The sequence below is a fragment of the Talpa europaea genome (assembly GCF_964194135.1).
Source record: "Talpa europaea genome assembly, chromosome: 9".
Classification (NCBI taxonomy): Eukaryota; Metazoa; Chordata; class Mammalia; order Eulipotyphla; family Talpidae; genus Talpa; species Talpa europaea.
The window spans coordinates 53464458-53488167 of NC_140076.1; the positions used below are offsets into that span (position 1 = coordinate 53464458).

General features: G+C 39.4%; 1 protein-coding gene across 1 annotated transcript; it reads left to right on the plus strand.

Moving 5' to 3' along the window:
- Nucleotides 1–22626: 22626 nt before the first annotated feature.
- On the plus strand, nucleotides 22627–22977 carry LOC311176963 (mitochondrial import inner membrane translocase subunit TIM14-like; the record flags this gene model as incomplete). Its single annotated transcript, XM_084242629.1, has 1 exon — nucleotides 22627–22977. The coding sequence occupies one exon, from the start codon at nucleotides 22627–22629 to the stop codon at nucleotides 22975–22977; it is 351 nt and encodes a 116-aa protein (XP_084098755.1).
- Nucleotides 22978–23710: the final 733 nt, after the last annotated feature.

Genomic DNA, 23710 nt, shown 5'->3' on the forward strand with positions numbered 1-23710 from the left:
CTTTTTTTTTTTTTTTTAAATAGAGGCATGTTTTATTTATTTATTTATTTGTTTGCTTGTTTTGTTTTATACATGCACTGGGTACAGTCAGGAGCGCGGGAGGGTGAGAGAATTCACCAGAGCCAGAGCGGGGAGCAGAGCAGGCAGAAGGACCGAAGTACACTGCTGAGGGGGGCAGCGGGCGGCAGGAGAGGTCTGCGCTCAATGCGGGACCCTCCTCCGGTGGCCGGCGAGCAGCCGGGAATTGAACCGGTGCTGCAGAGGCTGCGGGCAGCTTCACAACCCAGCGCTCAACCGCTGCGCCACCGGGAAGGCCCCCCTTCACTAGTTTTTGAAGGTATATTTTACATTGTAGAATATTCTGTTACTACTCTAAACAGAGTTCACTTAAAGTTTTTCTTACCCCTTTCCACTGCACTTGATGCTCTACTGTGCACAGCGGTAGTCAGCTTTTCCCTCCGGGGTTTTGGCTTTGCTTCGCATCAGTTGTGTTGTGCGTGGTTGGCGGAAGCAAGCCCAGCATCTTCACTCTGCCGCCATCTTCCCGCATTCCTCATTATTTATTTTCTTAAGTGACATAGCAACCCCTTCTGAAAAAAGAGAAACACCACATAACCGAAGCTATAGTATTGGGTCCAAAATGTCATTTCTTTTGATTCCTTCTGTGTATAGCACATCTGAGAATTTCATTACAGGTTTGCTCAATGAATGGAGAGAGTGAAAGGATCTAAGAAACACGAAGGAACTACTGGTGTTAAGGGATTTTTTTTTTTTCATTTTTATGACGTGGGTTATTTTATGTAGGGGCAGGGAGGCCTTATTTTACATTTAGAGACCAAGCAAATTTTCCAAAGTAAATTAAAAATAAAGCCCCCCAAACACAGTATGTTGCACTAAGATTTGTAACACCAGAAAGTCATTTTTATATATTAATGCAAATAGGCAGCAATGGTTTGCCAAATACGTTAGCAGAAAGCATAATCTTTCGTAAAAGACTACTCATAATAGCTTGATACTTAAAGTCTGCATTTTTGGGTAACTGCAGTATCAAAGACTGCCTTTGTAATCAAAGCTCTAGGAGAGGAAACTGACAGATTATATTATATGGGATGAAACTCACATGGGACACACAGATCAGAATAAAGATAGTAGCAAAACAGAAATCATTTCTGTGTTACAATGGGTGTTACTAGATTCTTGGCAAAGGGCATTGGGGATTATTCCTAGAACCACTGGGAATCCTTTGAAGTTCATTATATGTAAGTGTAAACATTTCTCATTACAACGTCTGTATTTATTTACTGTCAACAAATTATTTCATAATCTTTATTAAGTTCCTGGTTGGAGATATCAAATTCACCTGGTTATGTGTCTGCAATGAGGAAACAGCCTGCCTTGAAGAATTCTTTTGTAATGAAACCTATTTCAATCTCAAAAGGCAGCATATAACACTAATTCCAATTTTTCCAAAGCATACTCTTAAAAAATAGACATGGCTGATGTTTCTTGGTTTTGGGGAACAAGAGGTTGAATCAAGGAAGAACATGGAACTTGAGTTCCATGATTCAAACAACATTTACTCTATATATTTCTTGAAAACTGTTTATCAAAGATGGAGAATGACTGCCTTAAAGAAACTTCTAACTTTAAATAGCATTCTCAAGTTTATTTGGTCAAGGAAAGTTCACATATTAACATACTGAAACATCTAATATTTCACAGCACAAGGAAGAGTGCACTACTCAGATAACTAGAGGTAAGTAGTAAAGTGTCTAGAATATAATCAGACCCCAATAAATAGGAACTATTTTCTCCCATTCCAAATTATAAACCTATTGAAGGCAGAGACTGATGGTTTAGTAACCAATATCCAGGAATAGATATATAATTTAAAAGGTTGTGGCTAGAATAATTTGGGAGTCTATCTTCAAAAGTTTAAGGAGGAAACCCTGTCAAATTGTAATGCTAAACAAATTGAAGGTACAGGGAAGAATATAATGGCTTATAAAAAGGGGGCAAGTCATGAGACATCTAATGTGGTCTTGATACAGGGCATCAAGGGGCACTAAAACCTTCCAAGGACACTGCCCAAATAGTTTACTGGTCACTGTATGAGTTCTTCACCTGCACACACAATTGCAAGACTACTCAGGCTCAGGGAACAACATTGGGATTTATTAACAAACCAGGGGAGGGCCTCCCCGGTGGCACAGCGGTTGAGTGCTGGGTTGCGAAGCTGCCGGCAGACCTATCCTGCCGCCCGCTGCTCCCCTCAGCAGTGTATTTCATCTGTCTGCCTGCTCTGCTCCCCGCTCTGGCTCTGGTGAATTCTCTCACCCTCCCGCGCTTCTGACTGTACCCAGTGCATGTACAAACAAACAAACAAATAAATAAATAAATAAAACATGCCTCTATTAAAAAAAAAAAAAAAAAACAGGGGAAAATAAAGATTACTGAGGCCAAAAATGTCCTTTACCTCCCCTGAAGCAGTGTCCAGTGTTTTCCAGTCCTAAACAAAAGCAGATACAACGGCATCTTCCTGACACTGAGGACCCGAGTTCCTCTCCAAACAATAGGCCACATGTCCAAGATGGCATCTTCCTGCCTCTGCCGACCGGGAGCACATGGCAGCCAGATTCTAGGCCAGGTTCTGATTCACGAAGACAACAGAAGATGCAACAAGATACGTTCCCGGAGCTGCCAGTGCAGCACCAGACAAGTGACACTCAAGACAGCAGCTGCAGCAGCCGAACAACCCGATAAACAACCCCACTCACGCAGCTCAGCGAGGTGCCCTGCTCCAGGTCTTTGCATTCTCTGCCAGACTGTAACTGCAGCAAAACCAGGATCAGTTGCAGTCGCTTGGCTAATTGTAAATCCTCTCAACTTTTCCTCTCTAAGGTTGGCTGCTGGAGGGCTCCGCCCTCAGAGGCCTGCAACAGACTTCTGAAAGATCCTGGTGGTGTCCAGAATCCAGAATCCACTGACCCCTAAAGCTGAAAATCCAAAAACCTAGAATTCCAAAGACTGAATCCCTGCCCCCTTCTGCAGTCACTTATATTTCTTATCAGTTGCCCCACCCCCAAATGTGATACTTTTAGCTTTTTCCCTGGGGCTATCTGGCCTCACCACCAACCGGCTTCAGGGGACACCACCTGTAACAGTCTTTTGGCTTCAGCCACTGGTTATAGTCTTAGAAAGCACAGTCACAGTAAAAAAGCTTTAAAGGGTAACAAGCTGTTGAAGCCCTTGTAGGAAGTTTCCAGAGATAAGTTAAGAATCACGGGTAGACCAATCACTGGAAAAATCATTTCCATTTACAATGACATAGTGACCGACTGACCTTGTGTGCTAATTTTCACCTCTTATCTCAACATAACAACTAATATCATTCCTTTTAGTCTCAGAACTGTTTCGATTTAGAAAACAACTTATATGGAACCCTGTCTACTACACACTTGCCCTGTGCCAAGTGTATTCAACAGTATCACAAAATTAAAAGAAAAATCAGGCATCTGTCTCGCCATCCAAAAAGCACACAATCTCATTATACAGGAAAGAATAAGATGTCCAAAACAATCTGAAAACAAGAAAAAACTTAATTTAAGGTCAACGTCTACTACAGGAAATAAATTTCAGAAGAAAGCAGAATGCAAGGAAGAATGCACAAGAGGTGTTTGGGGAAGGTAGATAAACAAGCTGGGACCTAAAATCCAAGCATGAATCACTGTGTCCTTGAGAGGAAAATTCAGACATGATTGACTCCGTGTTGCTAAACGTGCAGGCTGCCACGCGCAACAAGACAACTAGGACTCTGTTCCCCAATGGAGTCTCAAATTTTTAAATCAATCTTTCCAGATTAGAAGAGCAGATATTGCTTCCACATCAGATGTGCCCTAAGTATAAATCAGGCCTTTCATCTATTTCAGACCACAAATGCCCCAAATTTGGAATTTTACTTATTTCCCTAAGAACCATTTAACTTCCATAAAAGGGCAGGTTTTTGGCATCCAAAAAACAAACTTCCCCCAGAGCCCTTTCCGTGTCTTGGTCTCTGCTTCATTTGTCAGCATATCAGCAGTCACTTAATTGAGCTCCTAATTCAATTTGCTCTCAATGCTCCAGGGGATTAAACTATGCAAGTTTTCTGAAAGCAAGTCCTTTTAACCGGTCTTATTTCTGAGTAAAGCCCCAGAAGAGCTGTTATGTGCTTATAAAAGCAGACTTTATTTAACATCCTGCAAAATTTGGTGACCTGGGAAAAAGACACATGCTGAGCAGAGCATGTCATAGAACTCCACAATCTGTTCTCACAGGAGAGAAAATGAGTAATTTCATGCAATCATCTTCTCTGTGAGCCCAGACCTGATGAAGAAACGAACCTTTCATGTGGCTGTTTCTTATGCTTTTCATTGACTTCCCACAGCAACTTCAAAGCCATTCTCCGTCAAGGGTAATTTCTCCAATTGGCAGAGTAGCACATGTCATCTTTTCACGGATTGCAAGATCCCCTTCTGAACTCCAGGGCCTGGAAGTGGACAGTGTATGTAGCACTTCATTTCTAGTAATGGCAACAAGTTCCTGATTTGGAATGAGGTAGCAAGGGGACTATTTTCAAGTAAAGAGTGATGTATTTTTGTTGACATGCTTCGCACAGTGAGCGAAGAGCCCAAGTATACTCAACTTAAAATACAAAGATCAGATTCTCAGATCACTGAAATAGGATCCTAATATATGGGGCAACTTTTATCTTATCAGGTCAATATTAAGGTTATGTAAGAGAGAACAGACTAATAAAATGAAGAAAATAGTGACTTGTACAACCTTCACTCAGTCCCTCAGTTGTACTGTTGTATAACCAACCTCTTGGTTCCTCATAAAATATCTGGCTGTGAAAGAAAATGTAATGCACATTTCATTCAAGACAGTAGTTATTTCTTCAAAGTAAGATTGTTTAAAGAATAAAAAAAAATGATAAAATAGAAAAGGGTTTCTAGGATCCCATCTATTCTAATAGGCAATTTTTTACACAAAGATTTTGATCATTTTAATGCATTGTGCTACAATGTATGGAAAGTAGATGGTGGCTCTTAACATTGTGAATTGATTTCCCTAGGATTTCTAGTGTCTATTTTTTTTTGAAAGATTTATTTATTTGTGCATACAAGACCTGGGGTATAGGCCAGAGGTGGGGGGAGGGGAGCGGTAAAAGGATTCACCAGAGACAGAGTGGGAAACAGAACAGGCAGATTGACTGAAATACACTGCTAAGAGGAGCAGCGGGTGAGACAGGAGAGGTCTGCTGTGCCATGTGGGTAGCTCCCTGGTCAGGGATTGAACCGGGGCTGCAGTGGCTATAGATGGCTTCATAAGATGAGTCTTAACCCCTTGTGCCACCAGGGAGGCCCTCTAGTGTTTATTTTTAATTACCCAATGTACATTTATATCTAATTTCTAGGAGTAATTGCTAAATTTTACCACATTTTCTTTTAGCTGGAATTGATTTGAAGTTAGGAAGAATTCACAGAACCTTCCCTAAATTATTGCATTAATTCTTTTTTTTTAGTTTGACATATTTTTAATAGAATTGGTGTGGGAAGAGAATGGGAGGGAGAGAAGAAATGATTTCAAATAGTATTTTTCCAATAAAACTCAAAAAATTATCCACCCCCTCGCAGACACACATCCAGTCAAACAGCCTTGACACAAAGCAAGACAGCTGAGCCCCAAAGACTTGCCACAAGCTTCAGCACCTTCTGAGGAGAAACCACCAGAAAGGAATTAGGCAGGCCCTCGGGAGCTGGGACAGAAGAGACTCAAATTTCAAAATATATCACATAATCCAACATGAGGTAGAGGTAAAGATTGCTATTGTCTCTGTCGAGGACCAGGAGCTGCCTCCCCAAATGACTCTTTAAAGTGTCTCCTCCAAAACTGGGTTGCTACATGCAAAAGAATGAATCTTGACCACTACCTCACACCATACACAAAAATCAACTAAAAATGTATTAAAGAACTAGACATAAGACCTGAAACCATAAAATACATAGAAGGAAATATAGGCGAAACACTACGGGATTTGCATATCAAAGACATCTTTACAGACACATCACACAAAGCAGTGATAGTGAAGGCAAAGATAAACAGCTGGGACTACATCAAATTAAAGAGCTTCTGCACAGCAAAAGAGACAATAACAAAAACAAAGAGAAACCCCACCAACTGGGAGAACATTTTTGTACCCAACACTAATGATAAAGGACTGATCACAAAAATCTGCAAAGAGCTGATGAGACTCAACAACAACAAAGAAAATTATCCAGTCAAAAAATGGGCAGAAGAGCTAAAAAGAAACTTCTCTGAAGAGGAAATGCAAATGGCCAACAGGCATATGAAAAAATGTTCAACATCACTTGTCATCAGGGAAATGCAAATCAAAACTACCATGAGATACCATCTTACACCAGTGAGAATGGCACATATTAAAAAAACTAGCAACAACAAATGTTGGCGAGGTTGTGGAGAAAAGGGAACTCTTTTACACTGTTGGTGGGAGTGCAAACTGGTCCAACCACTATGGAGAGCTGTGTGGAGATTTCTGGACCTACTAAACATAGAGCTTCCATATGATCCAGCAATTCCACTCCTAGGTATTTACCCAAAGGACACAGAAACATCAATTCCAAAGAGCACCTGCACCCCTATGTTTATAGCAGCACTATTTACAATAGCTAAGCTTTGGAAACAGCCCAAATGCCCAAAAATAGATGACTGGATCAAGAAGATGTGGTACATATACACCATGGAATATTAATCAGCATTCAAAAAAGAAAACACATGCAATTTGCAGCAACATGGATGGCGCTTGAAGGGATCATGCTCAGTGAAATAAGCCAAAAAGAAAAAGAAAAATACCGGATGGTCTCACTCATAGCAGGAATCTAGAAAACTTAAATAAGGGACCAGGAAAATGAATAACTATAAGAAAATGAAAATCAAAATCAACAAAAAACTATGAACCAGAGACACTTTTTGGGGGGTGGGGGGCGGGAGGGGAGGGATTGGGGTCAGAATGGGGCATTTGCAATTGTATGGGGGAATATAAAAATAAAATTTATTATTAAAAAATAAATAAATAAAGTGTCTCCTCCACATGTCTCAATTAATTCTTTTTTTTTTTAAAGATTTATTTATTTACACATACAAGAGCTGGGGTATAGGCCAGAGGTGAGGGGGAGAGGATTCACCAGAGACAGAGTGGGAAACAGAACAGGCAGACTGACAAAAATACACTGCTGAGGGGAGCAGAGGGCGAGACAGGAGAGGTCTGCTGATCCATGTGGGTTGCTCTTTGGTGGGCGGGGATGGAACTCATACTGCAGAGGCTGTGGATTGCTTCATAATGCTGTGCTTAACCCCTTCTCCCACCAGGGAGGCCCCTTAATTAATTCTTTTAATTGAAGTATTACATTTACAATTTCTTTAGCTTTTTGAAATGCTAAAAGACTCATAACCAAAAAAGCAGTTCCATGTTCTCTTAGCCTTTGCCATCCTTCTTGTCCAGTTTGCAGTTTTAACATTTTCTTTAATATTTACTTTCAGAACCCTAAATAAGATGTATGCATCACTCTCTCTCAAGTCATCTTATTTTAAAGTTATTTATTACTTTTCCAATGTGGTAACACTCACTTTCTTCCCTTTCTTTGATGACTGCCAATATCATATTCTCTCTCTCTCTCTCTCTCTCTCTCTCCCCACTCCCTCCCTCTCTCCCTTCCTCTCTCCCTCTCTGTCACTTCTTCCCTCTTTCTAATTTAAATCCAAAATGCAAACATTTCATTATTAAAATTATGTAGCTATTGATCATCTGCTGAGTCTAATGAAGTATTATTATGTTTACTTCCTTGTACAAACTTCTATTTCCAGGAATTGATGATAGTCTCATTTTTTTTCATATGTTTCATTTCCAGTCCACTCTAGCAGCTCTTTACAATGCCTTGCAACACAATTTACAAATCAATCAAAACCTGCCAGATCAGTATTCAATTCCTTAGGTCCTGCTAGAGACAGCACCCTTGCTGTTCCCTGATGGCTAGTTCCTGTCTGGACAGGCTGCCCTTCCCATCTTCTATTATGCTGGGAGTTCCTTTGCCGGCATCTTGAAAATCCCTTTCACCTCCCTTTTTCTGGACTTGGTGATTCCTAGCTTGTTTGTTGGATTTTGGGAGGGGGGATTTTTTGCTTGTTTATTTATTTATTTATTTATTTATTTATTTATTTATTTTTAGTTTTTTCCTCTGTTCTGTTGAAGATTATTTTTCAGTGTCTTCCTGTGGAAGGATATGTAGGAGATAAACATTTGGGAGTTCATATATCTGACAATGATTTTGTTCTATCATAATACTTGATTGATACTCTCTGTTAGATATAAAATACAAGTCCTTTAACTTTCAAATCCCTGTTGGTACTGTAACAGGGTGGTCCCCAGGAAAGGGGGAGGTTCCCTGCCCCACCCAAGGGAGGGTGGAGCTGAGCAGGAAGAGAAGAAGCAGAAGAAGAGACTGAGGAAGGAAGCTGGCTGGAGCCAGAAGGAGACCTGGAGGAGGCGCATGGAGCCTAGAGACACGTAAAGAAACTGTGCTTGTCTTTTGGTCGTAGACTGGGTGACACAGATGTGGGTGAGACCCGTGGGGAGGTGACCATGGCAGCTTTTATCTTGATGTTGATTTTGCTCTTTTCCTTCCGGGCTTGTCCGGTTGTTTGTGACCCTTTTCTGTGGGTCCCCACTGGAAGATGCTTTAGACTTGTGGCAGGCTTTGGGGCCTTGCTCTGGGCCGATCCCATATGGATGGAGTTTTACCCACGAGGGGACGGGTAACTTTGGGTGCTTCATTTAGAAACTAGACTCTTTGCCTTACCTGTATTGTTTCCTAGTTTTATTAAAGTTCCTTCCCATTAAAGTCTCCTATGTTTTGTGTTGATGCGGCGGATGGCAGAACCCATGTAGAATAGGCAGGTTTGCGGGGTTTGGGCTGCCCCTCTCCCTGTCCTATAACAGATTTGGCGACCACGAAGATTTAGGACAGCCATCCGTGGTTAGTCAGCCCCATGGGGAAATTGGGCTTCCCTATGGCACTGGTTACCATAAGCGCAAATGTGATTTTTGGTTTCTCTAGTGTGTTTGTTTCATATGTCGATTTGCTGTTGAAAAACTGGCTTGGGCTTTGTGAAGATTCTGTGTGTTTGTGTGTAATTTGTTTGTAGTGACTTGCTAAGAGATTTTAAGTTGTGGAAATTGTTCTGTGCCAGTTTTGCTCAATAGATTAGGCAGTACATTGGACCATGTGGCCAGATCAAAGATGGTGTCTGAGGCTACTTGGCAGGCTCTTGTAAAATTCAGAGACTTTGGAATTTTTTTTTCTTTCTTTTTGTAATCTCTGCTGTCTCATTAGCATTTCTAAAGGCAATAATGGTTCTTCAGGGGTATGTTGCTTTGTCTTTGGCTACTTCCTGCTCTCTGCCTGATGGATTTTGCAAGCCAATTGTGGAGCAGTGGTGTTTAAATTAGCAAATGTATGCCTGGGTGTTAAGTGCAGAGTACCCTTAAGCAGTAACTGCTAGCCTTGATGGATTCTTGGAGATAACTTGAATTTTTGCAAAGTCTGGATCAGAAAAATTAACAAGATTTTGTCTGAGTCTGAAAGGATTTGCTACTGTGAATTTTGTCTACACAATTTGTTTTGGGCATGTTTGCCATTTTGAATACTGAATTTGTTCAATTGCTGGTGTAAGACAAGATTCTAAGTTTCTGCTTCCTACTGAGGAAGGTCTGTTATGGAAAGCACTCTTTAGGGTGCATCATATAACTGTACCAGGTTTTCATACCTGTGTTGTTGTTGTCCCTCCCTAGTGTGGGGGAGGTGTAATCCGTGCTTAGATGTTGAATCTGCTCTTTCAGCTTCTGTCCCAGAGTGGCTAACAGAAGTAAGGAGATGACTCCTTTTAATTGAAAGTTAATTACTGATAATTTGATTTTGCTTTTTCAGGTTCTATTCCAGGAAACCCAAGGAGTGCCTGCTTGGTGGCTAACAAGAAATGACTCCTTTTGCTTAAAAGTTAACTGTTACTTTTATTCTTTCAGTTGCTGTACAGAATACCCCAGGATTGACTTCTAATAAAAAGTCTTCAACACTGAAAACCCTAAGGTGATAAACAAGCTCATGTAATCTTGTGATAAATAAAACTTTTCCTTCCTATTTCCAAAGTCTTAGGTTTGTAGGATGACAACTGGAAATTTTTCTGCCAGCAACACTCCACATTTTTTTTTGGACTTTGACATTTTTTTTTTCTGAGCCTATGGAGTAAAACTGCAGTTAAATAACATATTCTATGTGGCATAACTAAAAAAAAACTGTCTTTGTCTATATGTTGTATGTCTGTATGTCCTTGTGTCTAACTGTCTTGACCTCCAGTGATCGACAAATTGGTATACATGGTGCCCATATAAGTTGAAAAAAAAAAAAAGTCTCCAGTTATGAGAAAAACAAAAAGTTATGGTTTGATTGTCAACATTGTGCTACTGAACTAAGCCGGTGCCTTCATAGAGATTGAATATTGTTGTTTCTGTTAATTTTCTAATATTTATGGCAAAGCTTCCCAGAAATCTAAATTCAAGTACAAATTTGGTAGCCTGTCATTTGACTGATGCAAGGAAATTTTGTGGAACCTCAGTAGAGCTCCTGAGACACTCCACAAAGTTTCTCCTTTTCCTTCTGGGAAGGCATTACATGAATTTGTTCTATTTGGCTTTTACCTAATGAAGTAAAACTGAAAGGGAAGCATTGTCACTTGGGAAAATGGTAAAACTTTGGTATGTACAAGATGTTAACAGTAGTATCTGGTATGTATGTAAATTGTCAATGGTGATTGTCACCTTGTAATATTGTATAATTCAATTGTTTCACACCTACAGAAATTGTTTCCGGAAATATAGGGAGAAAAGGTCTCAACAGATTCCTATTGATGGAACTGTTGAGAGTAAAAAACTTTCCTACAAAGGACTGAATAGACCTGGAAATACACCTGACATTTACTAAGGTTTCTTTGACATAATACTGGAAATTTTTTTTTATGCATTCTGTCCTGAATCCACGAAATTTTTGTTTTGTTTTGTTTTGTTTTGTTTTGAGTAACCAGGATCTGCAGAAAGGTTGTAATTTTTTTTCCAGCAAAACTAACTTGTCACATTTTCTCTCCCCTTGATACCAACACAGCATACAAATAGTGGTAGTAATTTTTGCTACTTATCTTAGAGTCTGTTTTTGCATAACTTCCATAGGGATTTTGCCTGTTTAACAAAAAAATTGGACATGAGTTTGATTGTGTGGCTTTGTGTGGAGTTCTTCCAGAAAGTTGAAAAAGAGCTGAACCAAGAAGAGGAGAACCTGTTTGCCTTGTTTGTAGGGTTCCAGAGACCTCCAAAGAAGGTGAGGAAGCTTGCCTCCATTGGCAGGACTGGACAACCCGGCCAACGAAAATGCCCTGGTACCCTCGAGAAGAGGAAAGCCCAGGTGGAGTCTGATGAGACCAACTTTATACCTGAAACATACATCGACTGGATGCCACCGGTTGGCTCTGATCTTGTATGGAATATTTCAACAAAGCCAGCTAAACAAATTGCTGTTAGTTATTTCTACCCTGTGATTTTATGCAAAAATAGGAAAAATGGTTTAAAAGTAGATTTAATTTGCAAACTTTTGCTATGCTGTAAAAAAGTTTGGAATCAAGGTTGAGAGAATTCGTTTTTGCATAAGTTGAACCATTTTAACATTTTTTCCCTGTGATTTTGATATATTTGCTATCTTGTTTTAGCCAATGCTCCAAATTTTTTTTTCTTTTGGTTTGGATAATGGACTATTTTTAAGTAATGAAAGTCATACTGGACATTCATAGACAATACTGCTGACTAATTGTTGCTTCTCTTACACACATTGTAACCCTAAAAAAGACTGTCTCCTAAGACTACACCCTGAGATTGTGCCATCATAGATATGGTGGAATAAAACTTAAAAGGGGGGATTGCAACAGGGTGGTCCCCAGGAAAGGGGGAGGTTCCCTGCCCCACCCAAGGGAGGGTGGAGCTGAGCAGGAAGAGAAGAAGCAGAAGAAGAGACTGAGGAAGGAAGCTGGTTGGAGCCAGAAGGAGACCTGGAGGAGGCGCATGGAGCCTAGAGACACGTAAAGAAACTGTGCTTGTCTTTTGGTGGTAGACTGGGTGACACAGATGTGGGTGAGACCCGTGGGGAGATGACAATGGCAGCTTTTATCTTGATGTTGATTTTGCTCTTTTCCTTCCGGGCTTGTCCGGTTGTTTGTGACCCTTTTCTGTGGGTCCCCACTGGAAGATGCTTTAGACTTGTAGCAGGCTTTGGGGCCTTGCTCTGGGCCGATCCCATATGGATGGAGTTTTACCCACGAGGGGACGGGTAACTTTGGGTGCTTCATTTAGAAACTAGACTCTTTGCCTTACCTGTATTGTTTCCCAGTTTTATTAAAGTTCCTTCCCATTAAAGTCTCATGTGTTTTGTGTTGATGCGGTGGATGGCAGAACCCATGTAGAATAGGCAGGTTTGCGGGGTTTGGGCTGCCCCTCTCCCTGTCCTATAACACTGGGACTACATCAAATTAAAGAGCTTCTGCACAGCAAAAGAGACAATAACAAAAACAAAGAGAAACCCCACCAACTGGGAGAACATTTTTGCACCCAACACTAATGATAAAGGACTGATCACAAAAATCTGCAAAGAGCTGATGAGACTCAACAACAACAAAGAAAAGAATCCAGTCAAAAAATGGGCAGAAGAGCTAAAAAGAAACTTCTCTGAAGAGGAAATGCAAATGGCCAACAGGCATATGAAAAAATGTTCAACATCACTTGTAATCAGGGAAATGCAAATCAAAACTGCCATGAGATACCATCTTACACCAGTGAGAATGGCACATATTAAAAAAACTAGCAACAACAAATGCTGGCGAGGGTGTGGAGAAAAAGGAACTCTCCTGCAGCACTGCTGGTGGGAGTGCAAACTGGTCCAACCACTATGGAGAGCTGTGTGGAGATTTCTGGACCTACTAAACATAGAGCTTCCATATGATCCAGCAATTCCACTCCTAGGTATTTACCCAAAGGACACAGAAACATCAATTCCAAAGAGCACCTGCACCCCTATGTTTATAGCAGCACTGTTTACAATAGCTAAGCTTTGGAAACAGCCCAAATGCCCAAAAATAGATGACTGGATCAAGAAGATGTGGTACACATATACCATGGAATATTACTCAGCATTCAAAAAAGAAAACACATGCAATTTGCAGCAACATGGATGGCGCTGGAAGGGATCATGCTCAGCGAAATAAGCCAAAAAGAAAAAGAAAAATACAGATGGTCTCACTCATAGCAGGAATCTAGAAAACTTAAATAAGGGACCAGGAAAATGAATAACTATAAGAAAGTGAAAATCAAAATCAACAAAAAACTATGAACCAGAGACACTTTTTGGGGGGTAGGGGGCGGGAGGGGAGGGATTGGGGTCAGAATGGGGTGGTGCAATTGTATGGGGAACATAAAAATAAAATTTATTATTTAAAATAAATAAATAAATATCAAAATTCAGCAAAAAAAGAAATACTTTGTCATTATTTGCTGGACTGAAAATAATGCTCTTTTTAAATCTGGAGTCACAAGTTTTTCAATTGATGATTTCTTCCTTTCTGCTTATTCTCTCCTGCTGGAACTTAGGTTAATAGGATGCTAACCTTCGAGAATAAGGATATCTTTAATTTTTTTAATCTTCTCTTCCCTATTATTTCTTCATCTTTTTATTTTTCTAGAGATTTTGTTTTGTTTTGGTTTTTTTTTTTAATTTTTTTATTAATTAATTGAAATTTTTCTTACATCATTGTCCCCATTGTTCTCCATCCACCATGACATGCCCCCCCCAGCCCCAACACCCCCCCTAACCATCAACATATTCCCTTGTGTTCTTCCCTCCCCTGTTTTAACTCCCCTCCCTCCCTCTTTTTTGCTGTATGCCTCAGATCTATGTTAAACGCTAGTTTTGACTTTTTCTTGACCCTTTGTTTGGTTTCTGTATATTCCACATACAAGTGATACCATCCAATATTATCTTTTTCCTCTGACATATTTCAGCTAGCATAATCCCTTCCAGCTCCATCCATGTTGCCACAAATGGCATAAGTTTGTTTTTTGTTTTTTTTTTAAGATTTATTTATTTTTATACAAGAGCTAGGGTACAGGCCAGAGGCACAGGAGGGTGAGAGGATTCACCAGAGACAGAGGAGGGAGCAAACTGACGAAATACACTGCTGAGGGGAGCAGCAGGCGCGGCAGGAGTGGTCTGCCATGCCATGTGGGATTCTCGCCAGCCAGCCAGCCGGATTGAATGCTGTGGAGAGCTTCACAGCACTGAGCTCAACCCGCTGCACCACCAGGGAGGCCCTAAGTTTGTTATTTTTGATGACTGAGTAATATTCCATTTTGTAAATGTGACCCAACTTTTTGATCCATTTGCCTACTTTGGAGCATTTGGGTTGTTTCCATATCTTGGCTAATGTAAATAATGCTGTAGGGCCTTCCCTGGTGGCGCAGGCACTTGAGCTCCGCACTGTGAAACTGTCCGTAGTCTGCAGCACCGGTTTGATCCCGGCGGGCTGGGGAGGGTCCCACATGGCGAGCAGACCTCTCCTGTCACGCCTGCTTCTCCCCTCAGCAGTGTATTCCGACAGTCTGCTTATTCTGTTCCCCGCTCTGTCTCTGGTGAATCCTCTCACCCTCCTGCACATCTGGCTTGTACCCTGGTTCTTGTATAAATAAATAAATAAATAAATCTTTTTTTAAAAATGCTGTGATAAACATAGGCGTGCAGGTTTCTTTTCAAATTAGTATTTTTGTGTCTTTTGAGTCAATTCCTAGGGGTAAAATCACAGGCTCATTTTTTTTAATTCTATTCAATCTTTGTCAATACATGTCTAGTGCTCCTTGGCTATGGATTTCAGGATCAACAAACTATGGTCATATGTTAAATCCAGCCAACTGTCTATTTTAGTAAATACATCAGTTTCACTCCCTCCAGAGACTAAATCTCCAAGCTTCTGTGAGAGTGAAGAGGAATAGTAACCTCATTAGCCAGCATGGGGAGGAAATGAGATCTGTCTAGTGGCTTCTTTTACAGATTATTAAATAGCTCCCAATGTGGGACCACTTTACTGCATTCCAGTTTCTAAACTTTTCCAGGGTTTTTTCAGGGCAAATTAACCTGGTTGTGCAAAGGAAATTGTTTTCCCCTTTGGAGGTGAGAAAACCACTCAACACATCAGCTCACATTCTTGACTCTTGGAAAGTCTGAGGAAAATTCATATGTACAACCAAGAGTTGGGTTACATGCTAAAATTACTAACTTGAGGAACCCAACTCAGGATAAATACTTTATGTGATGCAAGATTTCCTATTAAATGTAACTGTTTACTGAAAATAGAACCCATAAAGATGAGGAGGGGGTAGAGAAATAATGATTAAAAAATAATCAACCAGACAAAAACCATCTGATAGTGATATCACCAGATATAATTTAGCGTGTAATTAGACATCTGCTTAATGACCTCTGAGAACTCCAGGGAATGTTTTTTTGTGCCACTGAAGTGAGGATGTCACTAACCACATTGCAAGTAGCCCAGAGTGTGTTCAGAATAATGGTTTTCCAGCAAAGCAGAGACCTCTTGAGCTTTCACAATAAATTAGATTGATTTAGAGAGGCTCTGTGATGGAAATCCTTGAAAATAAAAAGAACACTTAATTCAGTCCTGCAAAGACTGATTTACACTTAAGTGATACTATGTTCTACTTTGAAAACTACTCTGATCTTAGAAATGTCGGTCTTCACAGCATGTAAAACACAGTAATTTGAGTTCCAGCTGGAAGAAAGAGACAGAGAGACCGAGAGACAGAGACAGAGACAGAGAACACAGAGAGAAAGAAACAGAGTATAATAAAGTTTAATAAAAGATGTCTCTAATGAAATCATGCAATTGTAGACCTCCATTCAAAGATTTTTTTTTTTAATCTTCTAAGTATATACAGAAAAATAAGCAAAGCCTACAGCCCAGTATAAAGATATAAAATATACCAATGAAATATGGACTCCCAAAGGAGAGAAATTATACCCAGCTAAAAAGACCAGGAATAGTTTTGTGGAGGGATGATTTGAGCTGGCTTATAAAGGATGGATTAGATTTGGGCAGATGATAATAAAATCAATGAATGAAAATTCTGATCAAAGAAAAGCAGTGTTCCTCACAGGTCAAGAAATATTTCAGTCCCCTAGGGGTTAAGTCTCAGTGTCACCACTACCACCTGAGTTCAATCCCTAGCCACATGGCACAGCAGAAACTCTCATGTTTCACCTGCTGCCCCCTTAGCATTGTGTTTCAATCAATCCACATGTTCTGCTCCCCACCCTGTCTCTAGTGAGTACTAGCTTGCTCTCTCTCTCTCTCTCTTTCTCTCTCTCTGTCACACACACACATACACACACACACACACACACACACACCCTCTGGCCTACATCCCAGTTCTATGCAAAAATAAAAAAAAAAAAATCTTCAAAAAAATCCCCCATTTAGGGCCTCCCCGGTGGCGCAGCGGTTGAGCGCTGGGTTGCGAAGCTGCCTGTGGCCTCTGCGGCGCCGGTTCGATCCCCGGCTGCTCCCCGGCCACCGGAGGAGGATCCCACATGGTGCGCAGACCTCTCCTGCCACCCGCTGCTTCCCTCAGCAGTGTACTTCAGTCCCTCTGCCTGCTCTGCTCCCCACTCTGGCTCTGGTGAATTCTCTCACCCTCCCGCGCTTCTGACTGTACCCAGTGCATGTATAAACAAAAAAAACAAACAAACAAATATAATAAATAAATAAAAAAAAACATGCCTCTATTAAAAAAAAAAAAAATCCCCCATTTACAAAAAAAAAAAAATTTCAATGCTGAGGCTCTTAATGAATTAAACAGTGAAGAAATACAAAATTTAAAAGTTACAAAAATGTGGCATATTTTAAATGTTCAGTCTTGTGTATATGCCTCTACTCCATTTTGACATAATATTTAGAAATTTTAAGATCCCTTTTGAATGAAACCTCCAGGACAAAGAGTCTTTTAGCTTCCCACCATCACTCTTCCCAGATAGATTCTCAGTTGGAAAAACAAAGGGAGAGAAATGATAAAACTTGTTCAGGGGACATAAACATGATCTTGATTACAAAAGCATACAAAAGAAGTTAGGTGGATTTTTCCTTCTATAGCTCTAAGAAATGTATAAGGAACTTCTTTCTGGATAAAAACAGTAATAAAATATAATTTTTTATAACTTAAAAGTATTTATTTATCTCTGTCATGTATTGCTCCCTGCAGAAATAATTTACCTTCTTACAAAACTGTCTCACAGATTTTCTTCCACATCAATTTTGAGTCTCCATTAAGAGGAAATATTATTAAAGTGCAATGTGACTTTTCTTGGAGTGGAGCAGACTTGCCCATCATAAACACCAGATGATCTCTTCATGAGAGAAGAAATTGTGCTCGGAGGGAAGGAAGCTCATCTTCGACAAGAACATTCAGTAAAAATCAGTGCAGATGCCAAAACTACTAGCTCATAAAATCACTACCACTGTTTTATGTTTTATAAATCCCTCTGCTCTACCCACCGCATTTCACACAATGTTCACCAGACACCGTGCCTGGTTTTTCCCCTAAGAATATGTTCTCAGAATTGATCACATGATTGAGATAATGTTGATGAACAAATCAGATTTTGTCAGGCAGAGAAATTAGCAAATCTATATTTATTTCCCTAGACTGAGAAGAGAACAGGTTGAGAAATAACAGCCATGAAACTGTCAAAAGAACTGAAAGGGGGTGCATCATGACAGAAAAGCTTTGAAATACTGGAGGAAGGTTTTCCTGTGTAAAAACAAATGAAAATTGAGAGCCGTGAGTTCTACCTGGAAGTAACAAGGGCATCATTTTAAAATAGAGATGATGAAGTTACAAATAGTCAGCATATTGTTAGCTTATTTATTTGCAATAAATATGTATGTAAGTGGTTTTATTTAAGTAATGCAAAATAGATTTGCTTCGTATTAGCTTACAGAGAATGAATGTTTAGTGGTCATATTTTCACAGTATTATTGTGATGGAATGAATGTAGTAAGACTGGTACTACAACCATTTTTAATAATTAATAATACCAGCAAATATTTAATAATTACAACTTAAATTTTGTGTACACCATGTACTTGTGTCCTTTTGGGGATTTACCTGTGTTAGACAGAAATGAGACCCTAGGGGCCTCCCTAGTGGCGCAAGGGGTTAAGACGCAGCACTATGAAGCTAGCTGTGGCCACTGAAGCATGAGTTCGATCCCTGGCCAGGGAGCTGACCCACATGGTGCAGCAGACCTCTCCTGTCTCACCTGCTTTCCCCTCAACAGTGTATTTCAGTGCATCTGCCTGTTCTGCTCCCTACTCAGTCTCTAGTGAATACTCTCACTCCCTACACCTCTGGCCTGCACCCTGGTTCTTGTATGAATAAATAAATAAATCTTTAAAAAGAAAGCAAGCAAGCAATAGAAATGTAATTTCCAAATGTGTGGAATTTTCTGGTCAGCACAATGAGGTAATCCTTTCTATCCACCAACAGAAGATGCGGTAATCTGCCACATAGACCCCATTCCCCATAGGTAAACTACCTAAGCTGAAATTGGGTTTTTTCCCCAATTTTATGGTTTATGATTCCCTTATCTTACCTTCAAAACCTTTGTTTTTTCTAGTTCTTTGCAACTCTTTTGTGCTTTCTAGATGGGATAATGACCAATTCATACATTGTTCAATAAAGTCAATTAAAGGCTTATGATTACAGTTAATCCTTTCTCCTTATAGAAAAATATAAGCACTATTCCCCTTCAGTACATCCTAAGCTCTGTCATGACCAGAGATGGCACCTGATAGTTTCCAGAAGAAGATATATATGGTTTAGAGGACACTCCATACAACTTCCTTCATGACTGTGATAAATATATTAGTTGCAAAAATGTCCCTAATCACTTACACACTCCCTGTATCCACAGTCTTTGCAATGTGACTCTCAGCCCCTCCTGTAAAGGGATGGAGTATATTTCTCTTTCTTTAGATCTGATTAGTCCTGTAACTCCCTTGGCCAATTGAATGCAGTAGAAACAATGGGTGCCAGTTATAGACCAATGTCTCCAAAGGTATTATACATTTCCACTCTCGTTTAGAGCCTCTCTGGCTGGGTTTCTGTTCATCTCTCAGAGATGCTTTTTTCCATGGGATTTCATTCTCAGGTCAGATGGTCATAGCTGCTCCACATTATATACTTTCAGGCTCAAGTCAAAAGGGAATGAAAATGAATCTTTTCTGGTAATTTCCATAAAAAGTTCTTAGATTCACTCTAAGTGGTCTGGCTTAGATCAGGTGTTCACCTGGAATTGTCACCGTGATGGGGAGACTAGATCTGCTATTTAGTTTAGGTTAATCTGTGTGCACTATTAGAGTACCCTACCAACCAGTAATGAATAACTGGAACTTTCCAAGGGGTATATGTTACCTGCAAAGGTTAAATAGATGTCAAGCAGTGAAAACAAAAGATAACCATTGTAATATTCTAATTGCTTAACAAAAATGTGCTTTATAATTTTGGTTATTTTGCCTTTCACAATGGCCGTTTTGCTTTTTGAGGATCAAAAACACAAGAGAATACTTGGCATTAAATAATTTTTTAAATATCCCATGCTAAAGACTCATCTAACATGAGAAATTTGTAAGAACAAATTTCTTTTCTTGGCTCCTTTAAAACAAGGACAATTTCAAACCTTTCCACCAGACTTCAATTATCTTTATTGCTATTTTGGTGATGATTAAATTTTTAAGCTTACTTTATATTTTGAAAATATTCTGTTATCATTTATATTAATTATCACATATGGGCAAGCCAGATCCCTTGGCATTTCTTTCTTCAATATTCAATTAAAACAACAACAAAAAAATCTTCACCATTTGTCTGAAGCAGCTTGTGGCTTGGCTAAAAGGAGGACTACCCAGATAACCAGTCTGTTGCCTAGTAACAACAGCAGTGTTCTAAATCTCAACCATTATAGGAGTCGTACAGGCAGTTTACCACGTGCCAAGTCAGCACACTGTCTATATAAATTAGAGAAAGAACTCGAAGGTAGATACGCAGAAATTTTGCAATGGTTATTGCTGAGCCAAATAAATGATAGCTGCCCAACACTGAGTATCTACTGCATGCTTGCTTTCCATGCATCATGTCACTTCATTCACATAACAACTCTATGGAGCAAACCATATGATCTGCATTTTACATTTTACATGTGAGGACAGATATTGAAGCTTAAGATGTTTAAGTAAGTTTATTCAAACGAGCAAATAACTGGTATATATGTGATTGGGTTTTGAAATCAGAAAATCTGATTTCCACTTTTTTATGAAGACCTGGTTAAAATTTTTAAACAACTGTTTTCTTCTAACTCCCTATAGTCTCTAAAACAAAATCATTTTTGCAAAAAACATATGTAAGGTGGACCTCCCTGGTGGCGCAAGGGGTTAAGACACAATCTATGAGGCTGTCCATAGCCACTGCAGCACGAGTTCAATCCCCAGCAGGCCAGGGAGCAACTCACATGGCACAGCAGACTTCTCCTGGCTCGCCCGCTGCTCCCCTCAGCAGTGTACTTCTGTCAGTCTGCGTGTTCTATTCCCTACTCTGTCTCTGGTGAATCATCTCACCCCCTACACCTGTGGCCTGTACCCCAGTTCTTGGATGCATAAATAAATAAATAGAGAGTGGTTTGCTGCTAATCTGCTTAAGAAATCTCCATGCTGTTCTAAGAATGGTGCACTAGAACAACGAAATGAGAGGTCAGAAGACCAGAGTCCTAACCTTGGTTCTGCTCATTACTTTTTTCACTATATGATACATGGTAGTCACATAACCATTCTGAACCTTCCCTTCCTTCTTTGCAGAAAATGGATTATGCTGGTGTTTTCTACTTCAACAGGTAGGTGTGAAAACAAATAAGCTAATAAGTAGAAAACAAACAAAAATAAAAAATCAGGACTGGACATTTTTTTAATTGAAGAACCCAAGATATACATTACCATGAAGATAGTAATGAACTAGAACTTTCTAACCCCAGTACTTTACTCTTTGTCAGAAAACAAACACCACTCAAAAAATTAGGAGTGTTTGCAGTATCTAACAGCTTTCACTAGAACAAATTTAGTTTAGTTTTGTGAGCAAATATCAACATTGAATCAAATACGGTTATTAAATGTGTGTGTGTGTGTGTATGACTGTTTCTTCAGGCACTCTTCAATTTCTATCCCAAAAGCAATTATATATTTTATTGCACCTATTTCTTTTTCCCTAAGGTTATATTATAGAGAAAATGGATCACCTTTTCTTCAGTTGTGGGTAGAAATTTTTTTGAAAAAAATTACTTATTTATCTTTGGATAATTCCTAAGAGAAATTTCCTTATTTTTAAAAACGCTTTGTTAACCCTGATGTCCTTGTTAACCCAAATTGTCCTTGCTCTCAAATGAGAACCAACCCTAGGACGCCAAATATAAATCCCTAGCCAATCACACAGGAGACCCACTTTTAGTTAGCCCGCCTGCAACTTCCCCAGGCCAACAAAGCACACCAGAAGCCTCATGTTTCACACTATCAAATCTTCCTACACTTTTGTCTGCCTTTGTTCTTGTTGCTTTTTGTTTATAACATTTCTGACAGTGATTTAATGTTACCCACTTAAAAGTCATCTGACAGGGCCTCTGCTGGTGGTGCAGCAGTTGAGCGCTGGGCTGAGAGGCTGCCTGAAGCCTCTGCAGCGCCGGTTCGTTCCCTGGCTGCCAGAGGGTCCCACCAAAAAATAATAATAATAATAAAAAGATAAAAAGTTATCTGACAGCTTTAAATATGGAAATTCTAATTTCTCATCCATATCAACAGATATTAAAATTTTACAATTCCTTATTCTGTTTGCCTTTGAGATTCTGTGGAAGAGCAAATGACAGAGGAACTATCTCCTCTGCAAGCTGAGAATAACCATCTGCTTTTATCATTTAGCTGGACTTCATTTATTTCCACAATCCCAGTATGCTAAGATAGTAAGTAATCAGGCCTCCCAAAAACCACAGTGGGATAGGACCTGCCTCAATACACTGCACATATAATTCCAAATCTGAACAAGACATAGAATGTGTATTCTGTATGTATCTGCCTCCTACCCAGCACTATTGTCAAATTCAATGATATTTTATTTTTAACTGAAACAAATGGCAATAGCAAACGAAGGACTGAAAGCCATTAGTATAAAAATAATTTTCGGCCTGCACCGGGGCTTGTGCCGGCCAGCGGTGGCCGCATGGCTGTCTGGCAGGGACGTGGCGCTGGTGGCTGCGGCCTCTGGTCTGGGATGAGCCGTGCTCTCGGTGGAGGCAGGAGAGCTGAGTCGGAGCCATGGCCAGTACAATGGTAGCAGTTGGACTGACAATTGCTGCTGCAGGATTTGTAGGCCGCTATGTTTTGCAAGCCATGAAGCATATGGAGCCTCAAGTACAACAAGTTTTTCAAAGCCTACCAAAATCTGCTTTCAGTGGTGGCTATTACAGAGGTGCATTTGAACCAAAAATGACAAAATGGGAAGCAGCATTAATATTAGGTGTAAGCCCTACTGCCAATAAAGGAAAAATAAGAGATGCTCATCGACAAATTATGTTTTTAAATCATCCAGACAAGGGAGGATCTCCTTATATAGCAGCCAAAATCAATGAAGCTAAAGATTTACTAGAAGGTCAAGCCAAAAAATGAAGTAAATGTTACGATGAATTTTAAGTTCTTAGCAGTTTATGTATAAATACCAACTTTTTAATAAAATGCTTCAAAGCTATAAATCTTAAAAATGATTTAGCATAAACTAAAAGCCTTTGGATAAGATTTTTTTGTTTAAATTGAGCCCTATATGAGGGCTTTAGATTATTGTAAGTAACTGATGCAAATATAAATCAGGCTATTTGTAAATCATAAAATTTGGACATTAATACTCAGTTATGGATAAACAAATGCAATTTGAATAACAATACTGTTCATTACTCATTAAATTTTGTACCTACTTGAAAAAAAAATAAATAAAAATAATTTTCAAGATCTAATCATTTGACTTAGGATTTGACAATAACTTACTATGTATTTAACTATAAAAGATTCTGCTTTATGCATTTCTTTCAGCCTCAATAAATTTATCACTGTTTCAGAGAAAAATATAAAAGGTAATACTAGCTATTGACCTACCATGTAGAAAATTCATAATTTAATCTGCAAACACTAAGATTTGGGGATGCTAGTTATACAATTGAATTTATAAAAATTAACATAAGTGGCTGAGATCTCTAAGAGGTGAATTAAAATACAAGTTAATACCAGAAATACAAGTTAATGGCACATAATATAGGAATATGAGAATGCATAGGATAGATTTATTTTTTTATTACGGAAAACATGAAATTAGTAAAATATTACAATAGACTTTTCAAGTACTGATTTT